The sequence below is a fragment of the Chiloscyllium plagiosum genome, unplaced genomic scaffold, assembly GCF_037043375.1.
Source record: "Chiloscyllium plagiosum isolate Xiang-an unplaced genomic scaffold, Cpla_swu_hap1 HiC_scaffold_35, whole genome shotgun sequence".
NCBI classification, from domain to species: Eukaryota; Metazoa; Chordata; class Chondrichthyes; order Orectolobiformes; family Hemiscylliidae; genus Chiloscyllium; species Chiloscyllium plagiosum.
The window spans coordinates 51,067,601-51,089,039 of NW_028270173.1; the positions used below are offsets into that span (position 1 = coordinate 51,067,601).

At 45.3% G+C, this 21,439-nt stretch overlaps 2 protein-coding genes across 2 annotated transcripts in view; both read left to right on the forward strand.

The window, feature by feature from the left end:
• The window catches only part of LOC122547123 (class I histocompatibility antigen, F10 alpha chain-like), a 929,735-nt gene that overhangs the window by 871,660 nt on the left and 36,636 nt on the right, over positions 1-21,439 (forward strand). The gene's annotated exons all lie outside the window — the stretch shown is intronic.
• On the forward strand, positions 1,189-12,543 carry LOC148140850 (class I histocompatibility antigen, F10 alpha chain-like). The gene is made up of 5 exons (XM_087979658.1): positions 1,189-1,240; positions 8,457-8,717; positions 9,844-10,119; positions 10,236-10,514; positions 12,427-12,543. Exons 1-5 carry the CDS (start codon positions 1,189-1,191, stop codon positions 12,444-12,446), a joined length of 888 nt encoding a protein of 295 aa, XP_087835784.1. The 3' UTR covers positions 12,447-12,543.

Below are 21,439 nucleotides of genomic sequence, written 5' to 3' on the forward strand. Positions count from 1 at the left end.
GCTCTTAAGAGAGAATCACTGGCTCTCACAGCCTCATCTATGTCTTAGAGAAAGTGCCATTAAAATAAAAATGGTACCAGTGGTACAGCTAGTTAATATTCCTGACAGAAGAATTGTTGGAGAAGGCACAGAACATTCCAGAAGGCACGCAACATGAATGTAATTTTGAGAGACTAAATATTTTTATGTATAAGTGGGACTGTTCTTTATTGGAACAGCATACCATTAGAATCTTGCTGTAATTGGGAATAGTTAGAAGTTAATCGGGATTAATTCTGCTTGTTAATAGTTTAGTTAATTTGTTCACTGTTCGAGTGAGATAAATAGATGGTAACGAATTGATTTTAAAGTGAGTGTCAGGGATTTATTTTATTGAACCACTTGAAGTTGCTGAGGTACACCACTCTGCACACCCCCTTTTACAGATTATGAGGTGAGGTGTTCCTCTTTGGGGATGAGGGGGTGGGGGCGGGGTGGAGTCAACCTCCACTTTATAACACAAGGAAATTCTTCGCAGTTTTAACTCTCTGCTCTTCATCATGAGTTGCCAATATTTCACAAAGTGAATTCTTGAACTCCAACAAAGTAGTCTCTCCAAGACTGTGATATGTGTCTGATTTATTTTCATGGCCTTATCCACTTCTCAATGTTACTTTGTTTGATTTTTTTCAAACTTTGACCAAGTTCTTCCGTTAGATTTTGAAATTGTTTTCTTTCAGCTTCTGGTACAAGTTCATATGAACATGAGACGGCTGTTTTTAGAATCATGGATTCATAGACTCCCTACAGTATGGGGACAGGCCATTTGGCCCAACAAGTCCACCCGACCCACCGAAGGGTATCCCACAAAGACCCCACACCCTGTGTCCTGCCAATGGGAGAAAGGTCAGTTTTCCCTGTGTCTGTTTCACAGCGAGTAACTCAACCTGTCTGTGTCTGATCTCCCTGGGAACTGGTGACAGAAATCTGTTCACCTCTTTATTGGGTTTTTTACTGAGACTGGGACTGAGACTGGTTCGGCAACTTCAAGTTCAGCAAATGATCAAATTACTTTGTCGATCAGGAAATGGCATTATGGGTAGGAAAGAATGTTTATTTTGTTAATTTTTCAGTTTGTGAACAGCAGATATTTTCCAATCACTTTTTATTCCCAATCCCTGACTGGAATAGGGAGAGTGGATTCCCAGAATGTTGCTGATCCTTTTCTCCATCTCCCTGTGTTTTTCCTGGGTCTCTCCCGGTAAGTACAGAATTCAGCTTTCCATTCTCTCTCTCTCTCTCTCTCTCTGTGTCTGGGGTGAATGTGAATCTCTTGGGGAGAGTTTGAAATGGGGGATATTTGATCAGCCGCCTGTTATACACATTGAAGGCAGCACAGTCTGGAAGACTCTGATGGGATTTGTGTCCAGGTTCGTAATCTAAAAGCTTCTTAACAGTGCAAGGTTTGTGAAAGTTTGCAGCTCAGGTTGAGGTTTAGGGTGTAGGTTTGCTCACTGAGCTGGAGGTTTGATATCCTGACGTTTCATTACCTGGCTCGGTAACATCATCAGTGGCGACCTCCAAGTGAAGCGAAGCTGTTGTCTCCTGCTTTCTATTTATATGTTTGTCCTGGATGGGGTTCCTGGGATTTGTGGTGATGCAGTAAACTAGGTTGGAAGAGAGACAGGTGAATCTCTGTCTCACCTGGAAGGACGGTTTGTGGCCCTGGATTGAGGTGAGGGGTGTGTTGAGCAGGTTTTGCATTTCTTCTGGTTGCACAGGGAGGTATCTGAGGGTTCGGGGGGGTTTGGTGGGGAGAGTGGTGCAAAGCAAGGAGTGTCGGAGGGAATGGTCCTTGTGGAAAACAGAGAGGGTTGGGGAGGGGAAGATGTTCTTTGGGAAGGGGAAGATGTTCTTGGTGGTGGGGTCTAGTTGGAGTTGGCAGAAGTGTTTAAGGGTGATGTGCTGGATGTGGAGACTGGTGGGATGGTAGGTGAGGACAGGGGGGACCACCCCCTTTATCTGCAGCTCCCCCCATACCCACCCCAAGTCCTGAAGAAGGGTTGTCTCCAAAATGATGAGTTCTCCACCTCCTGATGCTACCTGGCTTGCTGTGTTCTTCCAGCCTCCTGCCTCTCTGGTTTGGATTCCCAGCACCTGCAGTTTTTTTGTCTGTCAATAATAAAATGTGAGCTGTGGTGTGGATGGCCCTCAGTTTGAAATGTGTAAAAACAGTGTATTTTTATTGTGATTTTTAATATTGTGGACTGAAATGGGAAAGCCCTGTTTTCCAGCAGGGATTTACAAGGATGGCTGCATGTTTTGGAAGTAAGGAATTCGATACCTTTTGTGAACTCTGTTTGTGTAGCTGTTGGTTTCAGCTGAAATATCTCCACCAAGGCTGGGATCCTGTCACCAAGTCACATGTTCATAAGATCTAGGAGCAGAATTAGGCCATTCGGCCCATCAAGTCTGCTCTGCCATTCCATCATGGCTGTTCTGCTCCTCACCCCCATTTTCCTGCCTTCTCCCCATATTCCTTCACCCCACTACCAATTAAACATCTGTCTCACTCTTCCTTAAATTTACTCACTGTCCCAGCATACACCGCACTTTGGGGGAATGAATCCCACCGATTCACAACCCTTTGGGAGAAGGAGCTTCGCCCCAACTCAGTTTGAAATTTGCTCCGTCTCATCCTACAACCTCCCGTCCGAGGATGCCCCACAAGGGGAAGCATCCATTCCCCATCCATTTTATCCATGACTTTTATCATCCTGACAACCTCAATTTGATCTCCCCTCATTTTTCGAAACTCCAGACAGTATCGGCCTACATTGGTCAATCTCTCTTCATGTGACAAACCCCTTATCTCTGGGGTCAATCTCACGAACCCTCTTGGGAACTGCCTCCAATGCCATTACATCTTTCCTCAAATAAGGGGACCAAAACTGTGCACAATACTCCAGGTGCGGTCTCACCAATGCCTTGTATAGCTGCAACAATACGGCCTTCCCTTTATATTCTATTCCCTGAGCTGGGAAAGACAACATTCCATTCACTTGCTTTACTATCTGCTGGACCTGCATGCAGCTTTCTGTACCTCATGAATGAGGACACCCACCTCCCTCTGTACCTCAGCATCACAAGTCTCTGCCCATGTAGATAAAAGGTCACCTTCCCATTGCTCGACCCCAATGCATGACCTCACACGTATCCGGGTTAAACTCCATCTGCCACATTTTGGCTGACTCCCCTACCCCATCTGTTGTAAAGTTCCTGTTTCCTTATTGCAATTTACCATCCTGCCTATTTTTGGCAACCTTCCCTATATCCAAGTCGTGAACGTAGATTGTCAATAACTGGGGCCCAAGGACCAAACCCTGTGGCACTTCACTCGTAACCTTTTGCCATCCGGAAAAAAACCCTATTTATCCCGACTCTCTGTCTTCTGTCCATTAGCCAGTCATCTGCCCAAGATAATAAATTACCCATAATCCCATATTATCCTTTTGTGCGGCACCTCATCAAATACCTGCCAAAAGTCCAGATACATTACACCTAAAGGATCCCCATTATCTACTTTGCTTCTCACATCTTCAAAGCCATCTAGCAAATTAGTCAAACATGATTTGCCCTTCATAAACCCATGCTGACTCTGATGGACCGCATTCTGACTTGCCACCTGACCTGATATTGCTTCCTTGATAATTGATTCCATCAACAGATATTAAACTAACTGGTCTATAATTTTTGAATAAGATTAGTATTTTTCCAATCCATGGGAGCTTTTCCCGTGTCGAGGGAATTTTGGAATATTGTAATGAATGGATCCATTATCTCCACCATCACTTCCTTTAATTCCATCGGCTCTTGGCCATCTGGACCGGGGGACTTGTCTGCCCTCAATCCTAATAGTTTGCTGAGTACCTTTTCCTGATCAATGCTGATTGTTTTACGTTCTCCCCTTTCTATTGCCTCTGACTCGAACCAATAAGAATGGTCCTTCACTGTGAAAACTGGGGCAAAGCATTGCTTTGGCATCTCTGCCATTTCAGTTGTCCCCACGATTAACTCTCCAGTTTCACCTTCCAAGGGACCAACATTCACATCAGCGGCTCTCTTCCCTTTTGTATACTTATAGAAACCTTTGCTCTCCTTTTTTGATATTTTGTGCCAATTTTCTTTCTTCACTTACCTTAGCTCCTGTTATTAATTTTTTGGTATCCCTTTGCTTATGTTTGATAGTTTCCCAAGCTTCCAACCTGCTACTGGCTTTTGCAATATGGTAGACCTTCATTTTTGACTTTATATTGTCCTTGACCTCCTTTTTTAGCTTTGGAAGGTTTTGACCTTCTACCCCCTGCCCTCCCCCCACCAACGCCCCAACGCCTTACCACCTTTCTTACTCACTGGGATATATTTTAGTTGTGAGGAATTTTACTAGCCCCTTAAACAACTGCCACTGCTCATCCACTCTCTTATCTTTTACCCTTCCTGCCCAATTTACTCGAGCCAAATCTATTCCCATGCCTCTCTCATTTCCTATGTTTAATTCCAGAACATTGGTGTGGGACTCCACTTTCTCCCCCCAAACTGGAGTCACCCTTTATTTACAGGTACATAGCACATGACAGTGACTCAGCTAGCACGGAGCCAGCTCCTCGAGTGGACAGAACCCCTGACCCTCCTGTTTCATTTTTTTTTTCCCTGCGGCGCCCACCTCCCCCTGAACAACTCCAGGGAAGAGGGGCAGGCAACACTCCTGTTTATTATTTTTTTTTTCTTTTCTCTTTTTTATTTAACCCCCACATTACCACCTAAGTGCGGTAGTGCTTATTTTATCCCCAGCACCCATGGTGTGTGTGTGTGCAGGGGTGAGACACAGTGAAAGACACAAAGTGCATGAATCTTTATTCAATTTCCCCCACCAGGAAGATAGGAAAACACCCGGGTGGCCAGTGACAAACACTGCCCTTCCCTCCTGTTTATTTTTTTTTCTTTTTTTTCTTTTTTTTTAAGGAGAGTCCTTGCACAAACACCCAAGTGGCCTGTGACCAGCAGTGCCTTTCCCATCAAAGGGCAGTGCTGTGTGAATCCCTATTTATATATTTTTTCTTTTTCTTTTTTTTTCTTCTTTTTTTTTCCTAAGTGCGGTAGTGCTTATTTTTTCCCCCAGCACCCATGGTGTGTGTGTGCAGGTGTGAGACACAGTGAAAGACACAAAGTGCACCAATCTTTTATTCAATTTCCACCACCAGGAAGATAGGAAAACACCCGGGTGGCCAGTGACAAACACTGCCCTTCCCTCCTGTTTATATCTGTCAGCTGGGGCTTCCTGATTGGATGAGGTTAACAGCCACAATCAGGGAACTCATATTCGATGAGGTAAACCTGAATGATATCATACGGATCAGTACACCAGTAAACTGGGGCTGAGGGGTGGTTTAAAGTGAAGCTGATTGGTTTGTGGCCTCATAGCCGGTTGTAATGACAGGGCTCCTCTGCCCGTCAACAGCAAGGTGATTGGTTGTCAGGGAACTGAACAGCTCAGGGCTGACAGCAAAATTGTATAGTATTTATTATCATGTGTACTGAGGCACAGTGAAAAGCTTTGTCTTGTGAGCAATACAGGCAGATCACAGAGTTAAGTAGCATAGATAAGCAAATAATAATTAAAACAGCAGCAAAACAAAAACACAGGTACAGGCAAATGCTACGCGTTTGTGAGTCCATTCAGTATTCTAGCAACAGTCGGGTCGAAATGGTTTCAAAACCAGCTGGTGAATGTGTTCAGGCTTCTGTACCTTCTCCCTGATGGTAGAGGGTATACAAAAACATTGCCAGGGTGGGATGGATCTTTGAGAATGCTGGTGGCCTTTCCTTGACAGTGGGCCTGGTAGATGGATTCTACAGATGGGAGGTTGACCTTTGTGATTGTCCGGGCTGAGTTCACCACTCTCTGTAACCGTCTCCGATCTTGAATGGTACAGTTGCCATACCAGGTAGTGATACATCCAGACATAATGCTCTCGATGGCGCACCTATAAAAGTTGGCAGAGCGTCATGCCAAATTCCCTCAGCTGCCTGAGGAAGAAGAGACGTTGTTGGGCCTTTGTAACCAGTGCATCCATGTGAAGAGTCCAAGGAAGCTTGTTGTGGATGACCACTCCCAGGAGCTTGACACTCTCCACTCGTTCCACCTCTGTGCAGGGGGGCAGGAGTAACATCCCACCGAAAGTCAATAATGAGTTCCTTGGTTTTGCTGGCATTGAGAGCTTGATTATTCTCAGTGCACCATTTTTCCAGGTTTTTCATCTGTAGTCTGTATCGTCGCTATCTGAGATTCGACCGACTGTGGTGGTGTCATCAGCGAACTTGTAAATGACATTAGTCTGGTATTTGGTGACGCAGTCATGGGTATACAGTGAGTAGTGTAGGGGACTGAGTACGCACCCCTGGGGGGCTCCAGAATTAAGTGTTAGTGAGGATGAAATATTGTCCCCAATCTTCACTGATTATAGCCTGTGGGTCAGGAAACAGGTCAGGTTCAGAGAGTGGGGCTCAGTCTGAGATCACAAAGTTTAGTCATCAGTCTTGAGGGGATAATAGTGTTTGAATTTTTTTTAAAAATTACATCCTCAAGTGCATTTTAACAAACGGCCCAGATAAGGTATTGAAGGTGTAAACTCCCTGTGTGAGAATGTCTGTGCCACAATGGTCAGAATGATTCAAATCTAAAAACGGATTTACAGACTTTTACATGGATTCATGCAGTTTTTGAGCAAAGTACAATGTAATTCTGCAAGTACAAATTCACCCACAAACTTATATGTGTATGTGTGCATGTGGGTGTGCGTGTGTGTATGTTATGTGTGTGTAGGAGTGTCTGTGTGTGCCCGTGTGTGTGTGTCTGCCTGTCTGTGTGTGTGTGTGTGTGTGTTAGGTGTGTGTAGGAGTGTTCGTGTGTGTCCGTCTGTGTGTGTGTGTGTGTGTGTATGTTATGTGTGTGTAGGAGTGTCTGTGTGTGTCCGTCTGTGTGTGTCCGTCTGTGTGTGTATGTGTATGTAGGAATGTCTGTGTGTGTCCGTCTGTGTGTGCGTGTGTGTATGTGTATGTGTATGTAGGAATGTCTGTGTGTGTCCGTCTGTGTGTGCGTGTGTGTATGTGTGTGTATGTGTGTGTAGGAGTATCTGTGTGTGTCCGTCTGTGTGTGAGACATAACAAACAATCCAGGTCTTTTTCAACATATGGTTTCAGTTATATCACACTGTAAACTTTTGCTGTCTATTCTGTGTCCTACAATCTTATTCTCCACAATCACCTGATGAAGAAGCAGCTCTCCGAAAATTAGTGCTTCCAAATAAACCGATTGGACTGGAACCTGGTGTTGTGTGATTTTTAACTTTGTCCGCCCCAGTCCAACACCAGTGCCTCCCAATTAATGAAGCAAACCCCAGTTCGAATACCGAATGAAATGATGTGGCACAGCTCCTGTTTAAATGACAGGGATAAATGAAGCGAAATTGGACATTTTTAACATCCAATGGCAGAACTAGGAAATATCAACCAAATCATTGAGCAAACTTCCTCGTCTCTTGCTTTCTCCCAACAATCTCTCTCTCTTCCTTCCCGCTGTTCTCTCTCTCTCTCTTTCCCCTCCCCAGTGTCTCTCTCTCTCTCTTTCTTTCTGTTCCTCCTGAGTCTCTCCACCTCCTCCCAGCTCTTATCCCCTCCCTAACCTCAGCCTCTTTCCCATCCCCTCCCCAATCTTTTATCCAACCTTCCCCAGAGTCTCATTTCCCTCCCTGGTCTCAACCCCTACCCCCCGCTCCCCATCCCAGTTTCTTTCTGTCCTGTGTAATCTCTCTCTCTCCCCCTCCTTCACAGTCTTTATCCCCTCATCAGTCCCTTTGCTCCTCCCAATCCCTTTCCCTCCCCTGCAATATCTTTGCCTTCTACGCCTGTCTCTCGCCCTTCTCAATCTGTAACCCCACCCATTCTATTCCTCCAGGTCCCAGTCTCTTTTGTCCTCATCCCAATCCTCTCTCTTCACCTCTGACCTTCCTTATCTCATTTCCAAACCCTCCACATTCTCTCCTCACTCCTCAGTGTCCCTCCTCCATGCTGTACAGTCTCTCTTCCTTATTTCCCAGTTCCTTCCCAGTGTCTCTCTCTCCCCCATCCCCAGTATTTATTTTCCAATGCCAGTCTCCATCCCACCCCAATCACTGTCCCTCCCCTGTCTCTGTCCCTCCCCTGTCTCTGTCCCTCCCCAGTCTCTGTCCCTCCCCTGTCTCTGTCCCTCCCCTGTCTCCATCCCTCCCCAGTCTGGCTCTCTTTCTCCCCCAAGTCTCTCTTCCTCCCCCCCACCAGCCACATTCTGTCTTGTTTGCTAGTTCCTCTCCCTCCCAGTTTCCCTTCCAGTGCTTGTTCTGCAGTTTGATAACCAGCTCCTCGAACTGTTTATATTACAGAGACTAACTCACGAACTATAAAATATACAATTGTCTCAGGAGAACAAGATTTCCCTGAAGTCACTGTTGTTGCGATGGTCAACGGAATACAAACAGGTTACTTTGACAGTGATACCCGTCGCTGTGTCCCCAGGCAGCAGTTCCTGGCTGATTCACTCAGTGTGAAATTCTGGGACGATGCTACAGATCAGGCGATCACACACACCAGGCTGGCAAAGGGGAATCTGAAATCGATCATGAAAAGGACAAACCAGACTTCAGGTAAAATCTCACCGTCAATTGTCCACATTATCCCCTGGGTCATTCCACTCAGTCCATCTCCCAGCACTGACCGCTGGGTCTGTCCACTCAGTCCATCCCCCAGCACTGACCCCTGGGTCACTCCACTCAGTCCTTCCCCCAGCACTGACCCCTCGGTCTGTCCACTGAGTCCATCCCCCAGCACTGACCACTGGGTCACCCCACTCAGTCCATCCCCCAGCACTGACCCCTGGGTCACTCCACTCAGTCCATCCCCCAGCACTGACCCCTGGGTCACCCCACTCAGTCCATTCCCCAGCACTGACCCCTGGGTCACCCCACTCAGTCCATCCCCCAGCACTGACACCTGGGTCACCCCACTCAGTCCATCCCCCTGCACTGACCCCTGGGTCACCCCACTCAGTCCATCCCCCAGCACTGACCCCTGGGTCACCCCACTCAGTCCATCTCCCAGCACTGACCCCTGGGTCACCCTACTCAGTCCATCCCCCAGCACTGACCCCTGGGTCACCCCACTCAGTCCATCCCCCAGCACTGACCCCTGGGTCACCCCACTCAGTCCATCCCCCAGCACTGACCCCTGGGTCACCCCACTCAGTCCATCTCCCAGCACTGACCCCTGGGTCACCCCACTCAGTCCATCCCCCAGCACTGACCCCTGGGTCACCCCACTCAGTCCATCCCCCAGCACTGACCCCTGGGTCACCCCACTCAGTCCATCCCCCAGCACTGACCCCTGGGTCACCCCACTCAGTCCATCCCCCAGCACTGACCCCTGGGTCACTCCACTCAGTCCATCCCCCAGCACTGACCCCTGGGTCACCCCACTCAGTCCATCCCCCAGCACTGACCCCTGGGTCACTCCACTCAGTCCATCCCCCAGCACTGACCCCTGGGTCACCCCACTCAGTCCATCCCCCAGCACTGACCTTGGAATGTAAAGTGAATTGAGGACTGTCAACTCATTCTGCAACTTTAACTTGAGATTGGAACCCTTTCCCCTCTGATCAGACTGTGACCCTCATCCCCTATTTCCATCTGATATTTGATCCCCTTTCCCTCTGATCAGACAGTGTGTGATTATCTATTATTTATTGATGATTGATCCCTGTCTGGTCACTGACAGGAATTCACACTCTCCAATGGATACATTCTGTTGAGGTCAGTGAAGATGGCTCTGTGAAGAGATCGATGAGATTTGGATTTGATGGAAAGGACCACATTAGTTTAGAGCCAGACAGAATGAGATGGGTTGCCGCAAATCACTTTGCAGTGATCAATAAAGAGAAATGGAATTCAGATCAATCCTGGAACTACTATTGGGAATCATATCTGCAAAAAACATCTGTTGAACATTTAAACAGATATCTGGAAGTTGGAAAGGATTATTTCACAAGGAAAGGTATGTATTTCAGTTCTGTTCCATGTTCTGATCTAACCTCACTGATCTATGAAACCGCTCTCCCATTCCATTCAGTGTCTGTCTATTGTTTGTGATTTCACTCTTTCCCATCACAGTTCAGCCTGAAGTGTTCATCCCCAGGAGGGAGCCCAATGGTCAGGACAAGCCGCTCACTCTCTCCTGCCTGGTCACTGGGTTTTATCCTGTAGACATCGAGGTGACCTGGCTAAGGAATGGAGAGGTCATGTCTGAGACACATTCCTCGGGGATACGACCAAACCACGATGGGACCCATCAAATCCAGAAAGAGATTGAGATCAATGCTGGAGATGAGGATCAATACTCCTGTCACATTGACCACAGCAGCCTGGCAGAGAGCAAGCTCTATCAGTGGGGTAAGGGACTGGAGAGTGTGTCTGTGTGTGTGTATATACATGTGACAGATGAAACTATTTAGAGGATAGTTTTTCACTTCCTTGTTTGCAACTACCCACCTTGATATGTCATGTTGGTCTCAATTGCGTTAAAGATTTCAATTCTAAGTTTGAAAGGGTCTCCAAATCCCAAACTTCCAGCACCTTTTGGGGATTCCAGATTCCCACAGCCCTGTGAAGTACTCATCGATTTCACTCCGGAATAATCTCACCAGAATTACAAGAAGATTTGCTTGTATTGCAGGCTTCAGCATCAGGCATGGGCCCAGATTGTCCAGCAGCCAGACAGTCAGAGACTGGACACACCTTGAGAGAGGAGGGTCTGGACCCCTCAGAGTTTCTGACTCACTGAATGGGATTTGTCTGGGAAGTTTCAAACTGTATCCGGAACCCTCTGGAAAGATCTCAGGTTCTGAGGTTAGGGATTGGAAGCTTCTTTAACTCCTAGTGTGATGATGCTGCCACTTTAAAAGGTTGTTGGTGTCCTAGTTTTTGTTTTGTAGAGATGTTGTAAGGCAGAAGCACCAAACTCACTGCTGATGATGACCTGAGGTAAACAAGTTGTGAGGCCTTGGAGTTTTTTTTTAAGCTGGAACAATAGAAGCAGTCTGAATGGGCGTGGCCAGCTCTCACAGATCCAGATTTCTCAGTCTGTTTTTTTTCAGTTACGTCAGAAGCCTTTGGGGTCTCAAAAGAGTTGGCAGCTTCAGTGAATGTCACCTGGCTACTACTGTCTGCATTTTTTTCTTGATATTATTTCCTCCGGGATTGGAGAACTGCATGGAAGAATCTGTGTCTGAATTTACCTTTTTGCCAAGGTGTTTATAGGATGTTACAATATTGCAACAGTTAATTAGTAATAGGTACTATGTTCAGTTACATTTTTCAATCATTAAGTTATTCAAACTTCCTTTTTCTTTTGTTTGTATTTTAATTACAGCGTTTAAATAAATTGTGTTTTCCATATCATTGAGTTGTTTGAACACTTGCATTGCATCTGGAACACTGTACTTCCCATCCAGTTTTAAAATAAGAAGCAGTTCAGATCTAGACTACCTCCTTCAGATACTTTGAGGGGGCCTGGTGTGGTCCCTAACACCAGAGAGCTGGAAAACCGACCATCTCCAAACATACTGCTGATCCCTCCATTCACACACTGACGAGGATATCTGGTCAGCGTGGGCAAGTTGGACTGAACACGCACACGTGTTGTGTGACTCTTTAACTCTTTGACTCCATCCACTCAAAATACATGACCTGATATTCTGCAACCAACACTTGACCTCTCCCCAGCACCAACACCAGCTCACCGCATCCAGACGTCTGTCAGACTCGCAGTGCATCAACCTGGACAGACAACTGGGACACAACACAGAACTCCACAACTGGATCCCTAACAAGGCCCCCTCACCAGCCCACTGTGGCACCCAAACCCCATTCCATTGGTACTCAACATCCCCAACACTCACCAGTGAGTTCCCAAACTGCCCCTTGCCCAACCACTGAGGAAGTGCTTTCTGGGAGACTGAACTACACCCCTCCAACCATTCACTCACTCCTTCACCTCACCCAAGGCCGATCTACCCCACCAGCACTAGTAAGGACAGGACACAGAGATATCAGGGAGAATGGGAACTGAACTGTCTGGGGAGGTAACCCCCAGGAAAGGTACAACACGATGTTTATACCCCTATCAATGGGATCCTTGGTGACTTCACTGGAGAGTGAAATCGGGAGAGGGTCAAACCAGCATTTCAGCCAATCCCAACAATTCCCAACAGCTCGGAGCAGTTATAATTGTTCCCAATTAACACAGGGTTAGAAATAAATCCAGGAACAGAGAGAATCCTGATATATTTCCAATGTGTTTCAGAAAATCTGAAAAGCAATTGACTGCATTCCCAACTTGGAAGTCTCATTGCATCAATGATCATTCTATTGGCTGTTATTGTTGGGATATTCGGAATAATCATCTGGAAATGGTCACGGAGAGGTAAGAATCAGAGAGAGGGGAATCTAGAACTCAGGGGACAGAGTGAGTGTGGGGGAGTCTCCAGTACTGGGAGGACAGGGCACTGTGGGGAATGGAACTGATTGAATTCCCACACACAGATACACACGTATAAACACGTCTCGTTCCCTGTCTGATCTTCCTTTATGTGATCAGCCCAGACCGGGTCAAATATTTATCATTAGACCCACTGCACCCAATCAGATCCTCACTGACTGAATATTAATAGAATGGAAGGGATTTTCTGCATCTGGAGGGGATGCAGGGGAGGGGAGTGTGAGTTATATTTGCCAGGGTGTTGCTCAGGGTGATGGGTCCGTCTCCTCACAATGCTGTTTCTCAGCCAACACTCTCTTATCGTCCTGTTTCTCTACTCCATGTCCCCAGTGTCTCTCCTTCGAATTGTCACCCTCCATTCTCTTCCCCCACTGCCCCTCCCTCCACTCACTCACCCTTAATTCCCACTGGGGGGTGCTCGGAGAGTCTGGTTAGTTAGTGCTGAGGGCGATTAAATCCTGGGTCCAGTGAGTGATAGAGAATATCTCACACTGTCTCATTTTATATTTGATATAACTTCTCACATTCTGTTTTTATTTTCTCAGCTTCTGATATCTCTGGTGCAGCTTCTTCATGATTCAGTAAGTGACATGTCAACTTTTCTCTGACTGAAACTTATTCAGATTTATATTCTCTAGATTTATTTGTAGCATTTTCACATCTCTCCTGACACTGTCCCACCCTCCCAGTCACTGTTAAACCCTGTCAGACTAATTCCCCTCCCCTCCTGACCCTGTCCCACCCTCCCAGACACTGTTAAACCCTGTCAGACTAATTCCCCTCCCCTCCCCATCCTGAAGTGATTGCCTCGTGTCTCTCCATTCCTGACCTTGTGCGTTTCCTGGGCCCCAGTACAGGACATTCCCGGAGCCTCACTGCGGAATAACAGGATTCTCCTGTTCCAGTGTGAACATGGACACCAATGTCTATCCTTCCATGTCACAGCAGACACACAGAATTACAGCTCATTGTTCACACTCAATTCTTTCAGGACTGAGATCAATTTTTCTGGGAATGTGTTTCCACAGATTGAGCAGTGGATCCCAGATCCACAAGTTTGGATACTGGTTCTTCAAGAGAGACCTTCTCAAGTCGTGTTTCCATCCCGTCTCAGAAATGTGAGCAGTGTCACCGTCAGAGGGATCTTCACAGATGGTTCCTCCCTCACACTTTCTCATCTTCACTGTCTTCAGTGGGTCACTGATTGACCTGAAATAAGGCAACATCCCGAGGGAACTCGGAGACAGTTTTTATATTGAAGGAAATAGGTTTTGCATCTGACGTTAACAAATTTCAAATGTTATGTAAATCTCTGTTTGTACAAATATCATAAATATCAGTTTGTACAAATTCTAATTCTTAGATAAATATCTATATAAATTCTCTAAATCTGATTTATTGTTGAATACTGAAATCTATCACTACTTATCACCATTGTTTAACTACAATCACCAATATGTGTCATTTGTAATCATTAAAAGTTATTTATTGACTTATTAATTTTGATATTTTTATTAATATTTCACAAGAACGATTCTATTCATTTACACAGCAGCAGCTTGTGGCTCTTGGAACCAGCAGATGCTGAGCTTCAATTCAATGTGAACTGGGGGAGTTAAGACCATATCCATCTACCTCTATGTAAAATCCAAGTCCCAAATGATAACTCCATACCCGTCAACACAATCAGGGAAAGTCCACTCCCACAGAGTGGGAACACACAAGTGTGAAGGAATGGAGATTGTGTCAGAACCTGATGGAGATTCTGGAGATCGCTTCCATTCCATCTAATGCTTGGCATGTCTGAGCCAAGCAGCCTGAATTCATTGGATTAAATCAACTGTTTTTCTTAAACTGCCTTCTGTGGGAGATCTATTTAGGTTAGAGATAGACCAGGTGTGTCGCAGGTTACTGTTCCAGGTTAGTGTTAGACTGGGTGTGTCCCAGGTTACTGTTCCAGGTTAGTGATAGACTGGGTGCCTCCTGGTTATTGTTCCAGGTTAGTGATAGACTAGGTGTGTCCCAGGTTACTGTTCCAGGTTAGTGATAGACTGGGTGCCTCCTGGTTATTGTTCCAGGTTAGTGATAGACTAGGTGTGTCCCAGGTTCCTGTTCCAGGTTAGTGATAGACTGGGTTCCTCCTGGTTATTGTTCCAGGTTAGTGATAGACTGGGTGTGTCCCAGGATGCTGTTCCAGGTTAGTGGTAGACTGGGTTCCTCCTGGTTACTGTTTCAGGTTAGTGATAGACTGGGTGTGTCCCAGGTTACTGTTCCAGGTTAGTGATAGACTGGGTTCCCCCTGGTTATTGTTCCAGGTTAGTGATAGACTGGGTGTGTCAAACATCACAGGGATTCGGTGAATGGATTAAAATTCATTGATGCATTCTAATAACGTAAGATCCATGTGAAAAGTGGCAGATTGTCCCCGATTAGTAACAGCTTGAAGAGATCTATTTAGGTTAGAGATAGACCAGGTCTGTCCCCGATTACTATTCCAGGTTAGTAATAAACCGGGTGAGTCTTAGGTTACTGCTCCAGGTTAGTGATAGACTGATTGTGTCCCTGGTTACTGTTCCAGGTTCGTGATAGACTGTGTGTTCCCAGGTTACTGCCCCAGGTTAGTAATAGACTGGGTGTGTTCCAGGTTACTGTTCCAGGTTAGTGTTAGATCAGATGTGTCCCAGGTTAATGTTCCAGGTTAGTAATAGGTATGTCCCAGGTTAATGTTCCAGGTTAGTGATAGGTGTGTCCCTGGTTATTGTTCCAGGTTAATAATAGACCAGGTGTGTCCCTGGTTATTGGTCCAGGTTAGTGATAGACCAGGTGTGTCCCAGGTGACTGACCCAGGTTAGTGATAGACTGGGTGCCACCGGTTACTGTTCCAGATTAGTGATAGACTGGGTGCCCCCGGTTACAGTTCAAGGTTAGTGATAGATTGGGTGTGTCCCGGGTTATTACTCCATGTTAGTGATAAACCAAGTGTGTCCCAGGTTACTGATAGACTGGGTGTTCCCTGGTTACTATTCCAGGTTAGTACTCTTCTGTTTAACACACCAATTCCTGTATTGTGTCCCAGACTCTCTCTTGTATCCACACTGACTCTATTGAATGTCTGATTCTGTGTTCGTGCTCTGTTCTGAGAGACTGCACTATTTAATTCTGAACCAGCTGAATCTGGCTGTGTTTATAATATCAGACAGGATTCAGACAGTGTGATAAAGTGGTGGATTGTTGGAGATTGTCACTGTAGGGATGTGAATTCATGGTGGTCTGATGGGAATGTGTATAAATGCTTGTTAAATTGTCCCTTTAATTTTGTTCTACAAACACTAACTAATTGATTGTGATCAACACAGCAATTTCTGGCACTGAAGATTTTCCTGTTGTAACAAAGGTTGCCATGGTGAATGGAGTTATAGTTAATTATCATGTCAGTAATATTCAAAGGACAATTGCCAGGCAGCAATTCAAGGCACAATCTTTCAATCAGTGTTCTGGACCAGGCCAGGCCCAACAAAACACTTTAAGATGGTCACCCAGACCCGAACATTTTCCTGTTTTAAAGGCAGATGTGAAGTGAATATTCCAGGAGTGATGCAGCTGGTCAAACCACTCAGCTTGAAGCAAAACACAACTTATTTACACTCTACAGTTGAAACATGAACAAAAGAAAACAGAATTCGGAATAACAACGATTTGAAAACCCAACTGACCCGATATAGCAATTTAACTAAGGAGCTGTTGCAATCCCTGTGATGCCCCACAAACATATCTCTTGGCAAAAAGGAATTTCAAACCCAGGTTCTTACAGGCAGGAGAGATTGCAGAGAGAAGAGTCAGGCAAGAAATATCTGTTGAAGCATGGAACCTTTTTTTTTTAACTGTAGCAGCTTCTCTGCTACCAGCAAGTTCTGACTGCCTGCTGAAAACAAACCAAACTAGAAAATGACCTGAGCTGGGAGAACTGGCTACTCCCCTGCCATTGTTTAAAGTAGCCATTTGCAGACATATTGGCACCTCTGCCTTTACAACCCCTCTTGAAAAAAGCCGAGGACAAAATAACCTTGTCAAAGGGGCAGCATCGTCATACTCTCCAGTCCCTCTTCCTTCGATCCTTCACTCTCCACTTTCTCATCCTTTCTTCACCAATAGTCTTCAAGATCCACTCACTCACCCTGTTTTCAGTGGGATTTGAAGGACAAGTGTTATCGATGATTTCGGGAGAAATCACCAGCTCTTCTTCAAAACTGTTTCCCTTGATATTTTACACAAATTCCTGAGAACAGACAGGATCTCGGTTCAACATCTCATCCGAAAACAGGCAGCATTTAAATTAAATGTCCCATAGGTCTTTGCAGCTTTAGCTGTGTTGTCTTTATTATTCATTTTGGTGAGTTTTCTCCCAGTTAGTGTCTTCAGTCATTTCTGCACAAACAACAAGGGGCTCTGTCTCTGTGAAAATCTCTCCAGTGACTCTTTTAAACAAACCTTATAATCTTCCTGCTGATCTCAAAATGTACAGAAATGACCATCTTCAGGATTAGATCCTCAGACACTGGAACCCCATGAGCTGAGCATTGTCACCGTGATTCATGGTCAGAGCATCGATAGCTGGCAGCTCAGCTTTTAGATGGACTTCAGTGTCAGGATCTTGTTTAACCACCTGATCTCCATTGGCAGTGTCAGGTCGCTCAGGGGAAAGTGATTCCAGTTCATAATGTGGCCTGAGTATTTGACCTACATTTCAGTCAGACAGAGGGATCCAGTGGGTAGATAGGAAGAAGGAGAAATTACAGTGAAAGGGAAATAGACATTGATGCAATGTTAGATAGCAACAGTACATACATGCACACACTTGGACACACACAAACTGACAGGCTCACCTAAACCAACAGGCACGCAGATCGTGATACAATGATAAATCCATATGTCTACAAGTTTTTTTTTAAGGCAGGGCTAGATAGATTCCTGTTCATCAAAGGGATCAAAGGTTATTGGGATGAGATGACAATGTGTCACTTAAAACATGACTGGATCAGCCACGATCTGATTAAATAGTGCAGCAGGCTCAAGGAATCAAATGGATTACTCCAGCTCCTAATTCTCATGTTTATACGCTTTACGATATCGGATCTTGAACAGACCAACAATGAAGAGCTACAGATCTTCACAGTTAGTCTTTTGTTGTGGAATGATTAAGACACTTGTGAGCACAATATTCCAGTCTGGCACACCGAGGATTCCAGATGTCATTAACCGAGAGCTCTTCAAGAACATGGAACGGTAGCTCAGTGATGCCTCACAGCACCACGGAATTGGGTTCGATTCCAGCCTCGGGCGACTGTCTGTGTGGAGTTTACACATTCTCCCCGTGTCTGCATGGGCTTCTTCTGGGTACTCCGGTTTCCTCCCACAATCCAAAGACGCGCAGATTAGGTGAATTGGCCACAGTAAGTTGCTCATAGCATCCAGGAATGTGTAGGTGAGGTGCATTAGTTGGAGGTAAATACAGGATAATGGGGAATGGGACTGGGTGGGTTACTCTTCGGAGGGTTGGTGCGAATTTGTTGGGCCGAAGGGACTGTTCCCACACTGCAGGGATTCTAAGATTAACACTGACCCGGCTGTGAGATGTGAGTGAAATCAGGAGAAATTCACCCCTCAGCCACACGTAGCCCTCAGGTTGGGGAGTGTAATAAGTACTGAATGACACTTTACAATTACAAAATAGATCAGGACAGAAGGAAAAAGGATACAGAATTCAGATTGTATGGATATACTGGCGAGTAAATGGTAAACATTGGAGTCACTCTTTAATGCTGTGTGACATGAAGGAGGGTGAGAGTAGGATCTAGCTATATTCCTCTGATGGGCTGCTCATCCTGAGCAGTTTCCTGTGCTCCAGGGCTGTTCCCAGTGATACACAGTGAGAGAAATACCAACTGCTGCTCAAGGACCATCAATGTGGTAAAAGCTCTCTTCGATCTGCCTCAAACATGTTGGTCATCCAGAGCTGAGAGTTGTCAGAGACTGAGTGTTGCCAATCGGTACATTCCAAGGTTCAGAGCCATGTGCTGAGGGCCACACTAAAGCTTGGGGGAGTCACTGCAAAGGCTTGAAAGGGAAAGGCCACAGGCTGAGACCCACCTGCCACAGTGCACCGAGGGGCTGCAGACTGCGTGAAATCCACCCCCTCCCCAGTTATATGATTCTCATGAACTGTGTACCTTAAATATAAACTGAGATTGTACACATAGTAAAGGCACCTCAGAATGGTATTTACTGAAACAAAGTAAGCTGAAAAGTGCACTTTGTGAATTGTTAAATTTGAACTGGATTGTAGCTTGATGCATTTTATAAATAGACTGGTGAAGAAAAAAATGTCACTTTTAATATCTTTAATGTTCAGAACATCAAGAGGTGTTTATCTTGGTTTGTAAACAATTAATACATGCCAATGGTATTTGCCCGAGAACTTCCTTAATGGTTTCACAAGAAAGGCATAATCCCTTGGAATCAGCAGTTGTTGAGCTTTAATTCAGTGTGAATTGGGGGAATTAATACCAAATGTCAGCATCATTCCATTTTCCATCAGCAATTATTCACTTGGTTACTCAATGGAAGATGGCAGCAGATGAGGCAGATGTGAGGAACAGGTTTCATCAATTTGGTGAATCAAACATTCCCCATGTGGAGGTGAAGGGTCACCAGCTTCTTGGTCATGACCAATTTGTAAAGTTATAGAAACAGAAAGTGCTTTTTTAGATTACTTACAGATTAGATTACTTACAGTGTGGAAACAGGCCCTTCGGCCCAACAAGTCCACACCGCCCCGCTGAAGTGCAACCCACCCATACATTTACCCCTTACCTAACACTACAGGCAATTTAGCATGGCCAATTCACCTGACCTGCACATCTTTGGACTGTGGGAGGAAACCGGAGCACCCGGAGGAAACCCACGCAGACACAGGGAGAACGTGCAAACTCCACACAGTCAATCGCCTGAGGCGGGAATTGAACCCGAGTCTCTGGCGCTGTGAGGCAGCAGTGCTAACCACTGTGCCACCGTGCCGCCCACTTTTTTTTTTGCCCGACCTGCTGGAGCAGGTCGGGCAACATCTGGGGGAAGAGAAACAAAAGCTAATATTTTGAGTCCAGTCTGACTTCTTCAGCAAAAAGAGCTCGAATGCTGAGAAAATTAAAGTAAATGCCGGAGAGCTGTAACATACTTTTGCATTGGCCAATGATGATGAGAGTTATGTGAAAGAAGAAAGCAGCTCATCAGGGATGCAGAAAGCAGAACTGGAATCCTAATTAAGGAGTCACAAACTGTACCTGCAGAATTATTCATGGTGATGGTTTTGTTTTTGTTCATCGAAGATTTTGTTTTTGTTAACAATGAGGGATCTTGGGGCACAGATTTTGTTTTGTTAATTGACCGAGTTTATGAAATCCTTATTGAACATTACCTATCCCGACTGGATCTGAGCCAAGGTGTTGATCTTTCTTTGGTTTCCCTTTTACATTTCCTTTTGAAAAGCGGCTGTTTCCTATTCTGTCATTCCCACCCCCTCTAGACCCACCTTTCGCTTCTTCTGTGATCAAACCAATTATTTCTGCTCCACATCTTTTGATATTTAATGTCTCATGTCTCCTGTCCAATCACAGACCATTAGTTGTTGTCTTTACTCATCCTTCTCCAGTTTAAGTGCTTAAAATCTCTAACATTTCTAATGTTTTCCCATTCTGTTGAAGTTATTGACTTGAAACATTTGCCCTGTTTCTCTCGATCCCAGTGCTGACAGACCTGATGAGTATTTCCCACCTTTGGTTTTGGTTTTGTTTTACACTTACAGCATTCAGTATATTTTTTGAGCAGTCAGTTTGCGATTGACGTACTTTGTTACATATAGCAGTGGGTGTGCTTTGCAATATTTAAATAGAACATGATTAAGGTCAATCTTTGGACCTTAATTTAGATCCATCCAGGTTGGTTTATGGAGTTATTGTAAACATAGAGACATGAGAACATATTTATTGATGATCATAAACCACTCCATTTTTGCAGGATTTAATATACTGTTGTATCGCTGTGTTAATTATTTACTTGTTTACACAGTTCAGAGACCATTCTGATCATATTATTTCTTTGATAAGTTCACCATGTGTCAAAGATCCCCATTGCCAATGGAATGTCCTGTCCGTTGAAGTCAGTCCTGTGGAATCAAGGATAACTTGCTTCTCTTTCTGCTGCACTGGGTCTGAGATGGCTGATGACTGATCTGCAGACTCTTCCACACATGTTGTAGGTAGCAGTGCAGGAGCTAGGGCTTTGGGTTGTTGGAGTGTGTGTGTGTGTGTGCTCTCACCGATGCCCCAGCTCCCCCTCTGCACATACACGGTGAAGTTTCTCAGTTTATTTGGTGCCTTCCCAATTGAGCCATCTCCAGTTTTGGTGGTCACAAGCCTGGACACTCTATAATCCACTGGGAGTATTTGGCCTCTTAAGGCATGCTTTGAGAACATTAACTCATATCTGTCCACTTTGCAGGAGTCTCCCGTCAAGAAACCCATCGACAGATCCAGCACAAACCCAACTCAGTGAAGACATTGCTGTGACATTGCATCAACTCCTTTGGCCATTTTCCTCATTGTCGTGTTGTAACAATCCTCCAGTAACTCTCCCACAGACATGGAGAAAATCTACAGGATAGGCAGGAAACTCTGTAATCAAACACCAACTTCAACCTAACACCGAAACCACCCCATCCTCAGGCAGAAAGTGTCCATTTCTAACTGACAGTTGTGAGTGAACT

Excerpts from the sequence above, each read along its gene's own strand:
- LOC148140850 (XM_087979658.1), top strand. The coding sequence starts at position 1,189 with ATGTTGCTGATCCTTTTCTCCATCTCCCTGTGTTTTTCCTGGGTCTCT. Across the intron at positions 10,120-10,235 it reads GGATTATTTCACAAGGAAAG|TTCAGCCTGAAGTGTTCATC; the intron begins GTATGTATTTCA and ends TTCCCATCACAG. Across the intron at positions 10,515-12,426 it reads GAGCAAGCTCTATCAGTGGG|AAAATCTGAAAAGCAATTGA; the intron begins GTAAGGGACTGG and ends AATGTGTTTCAG.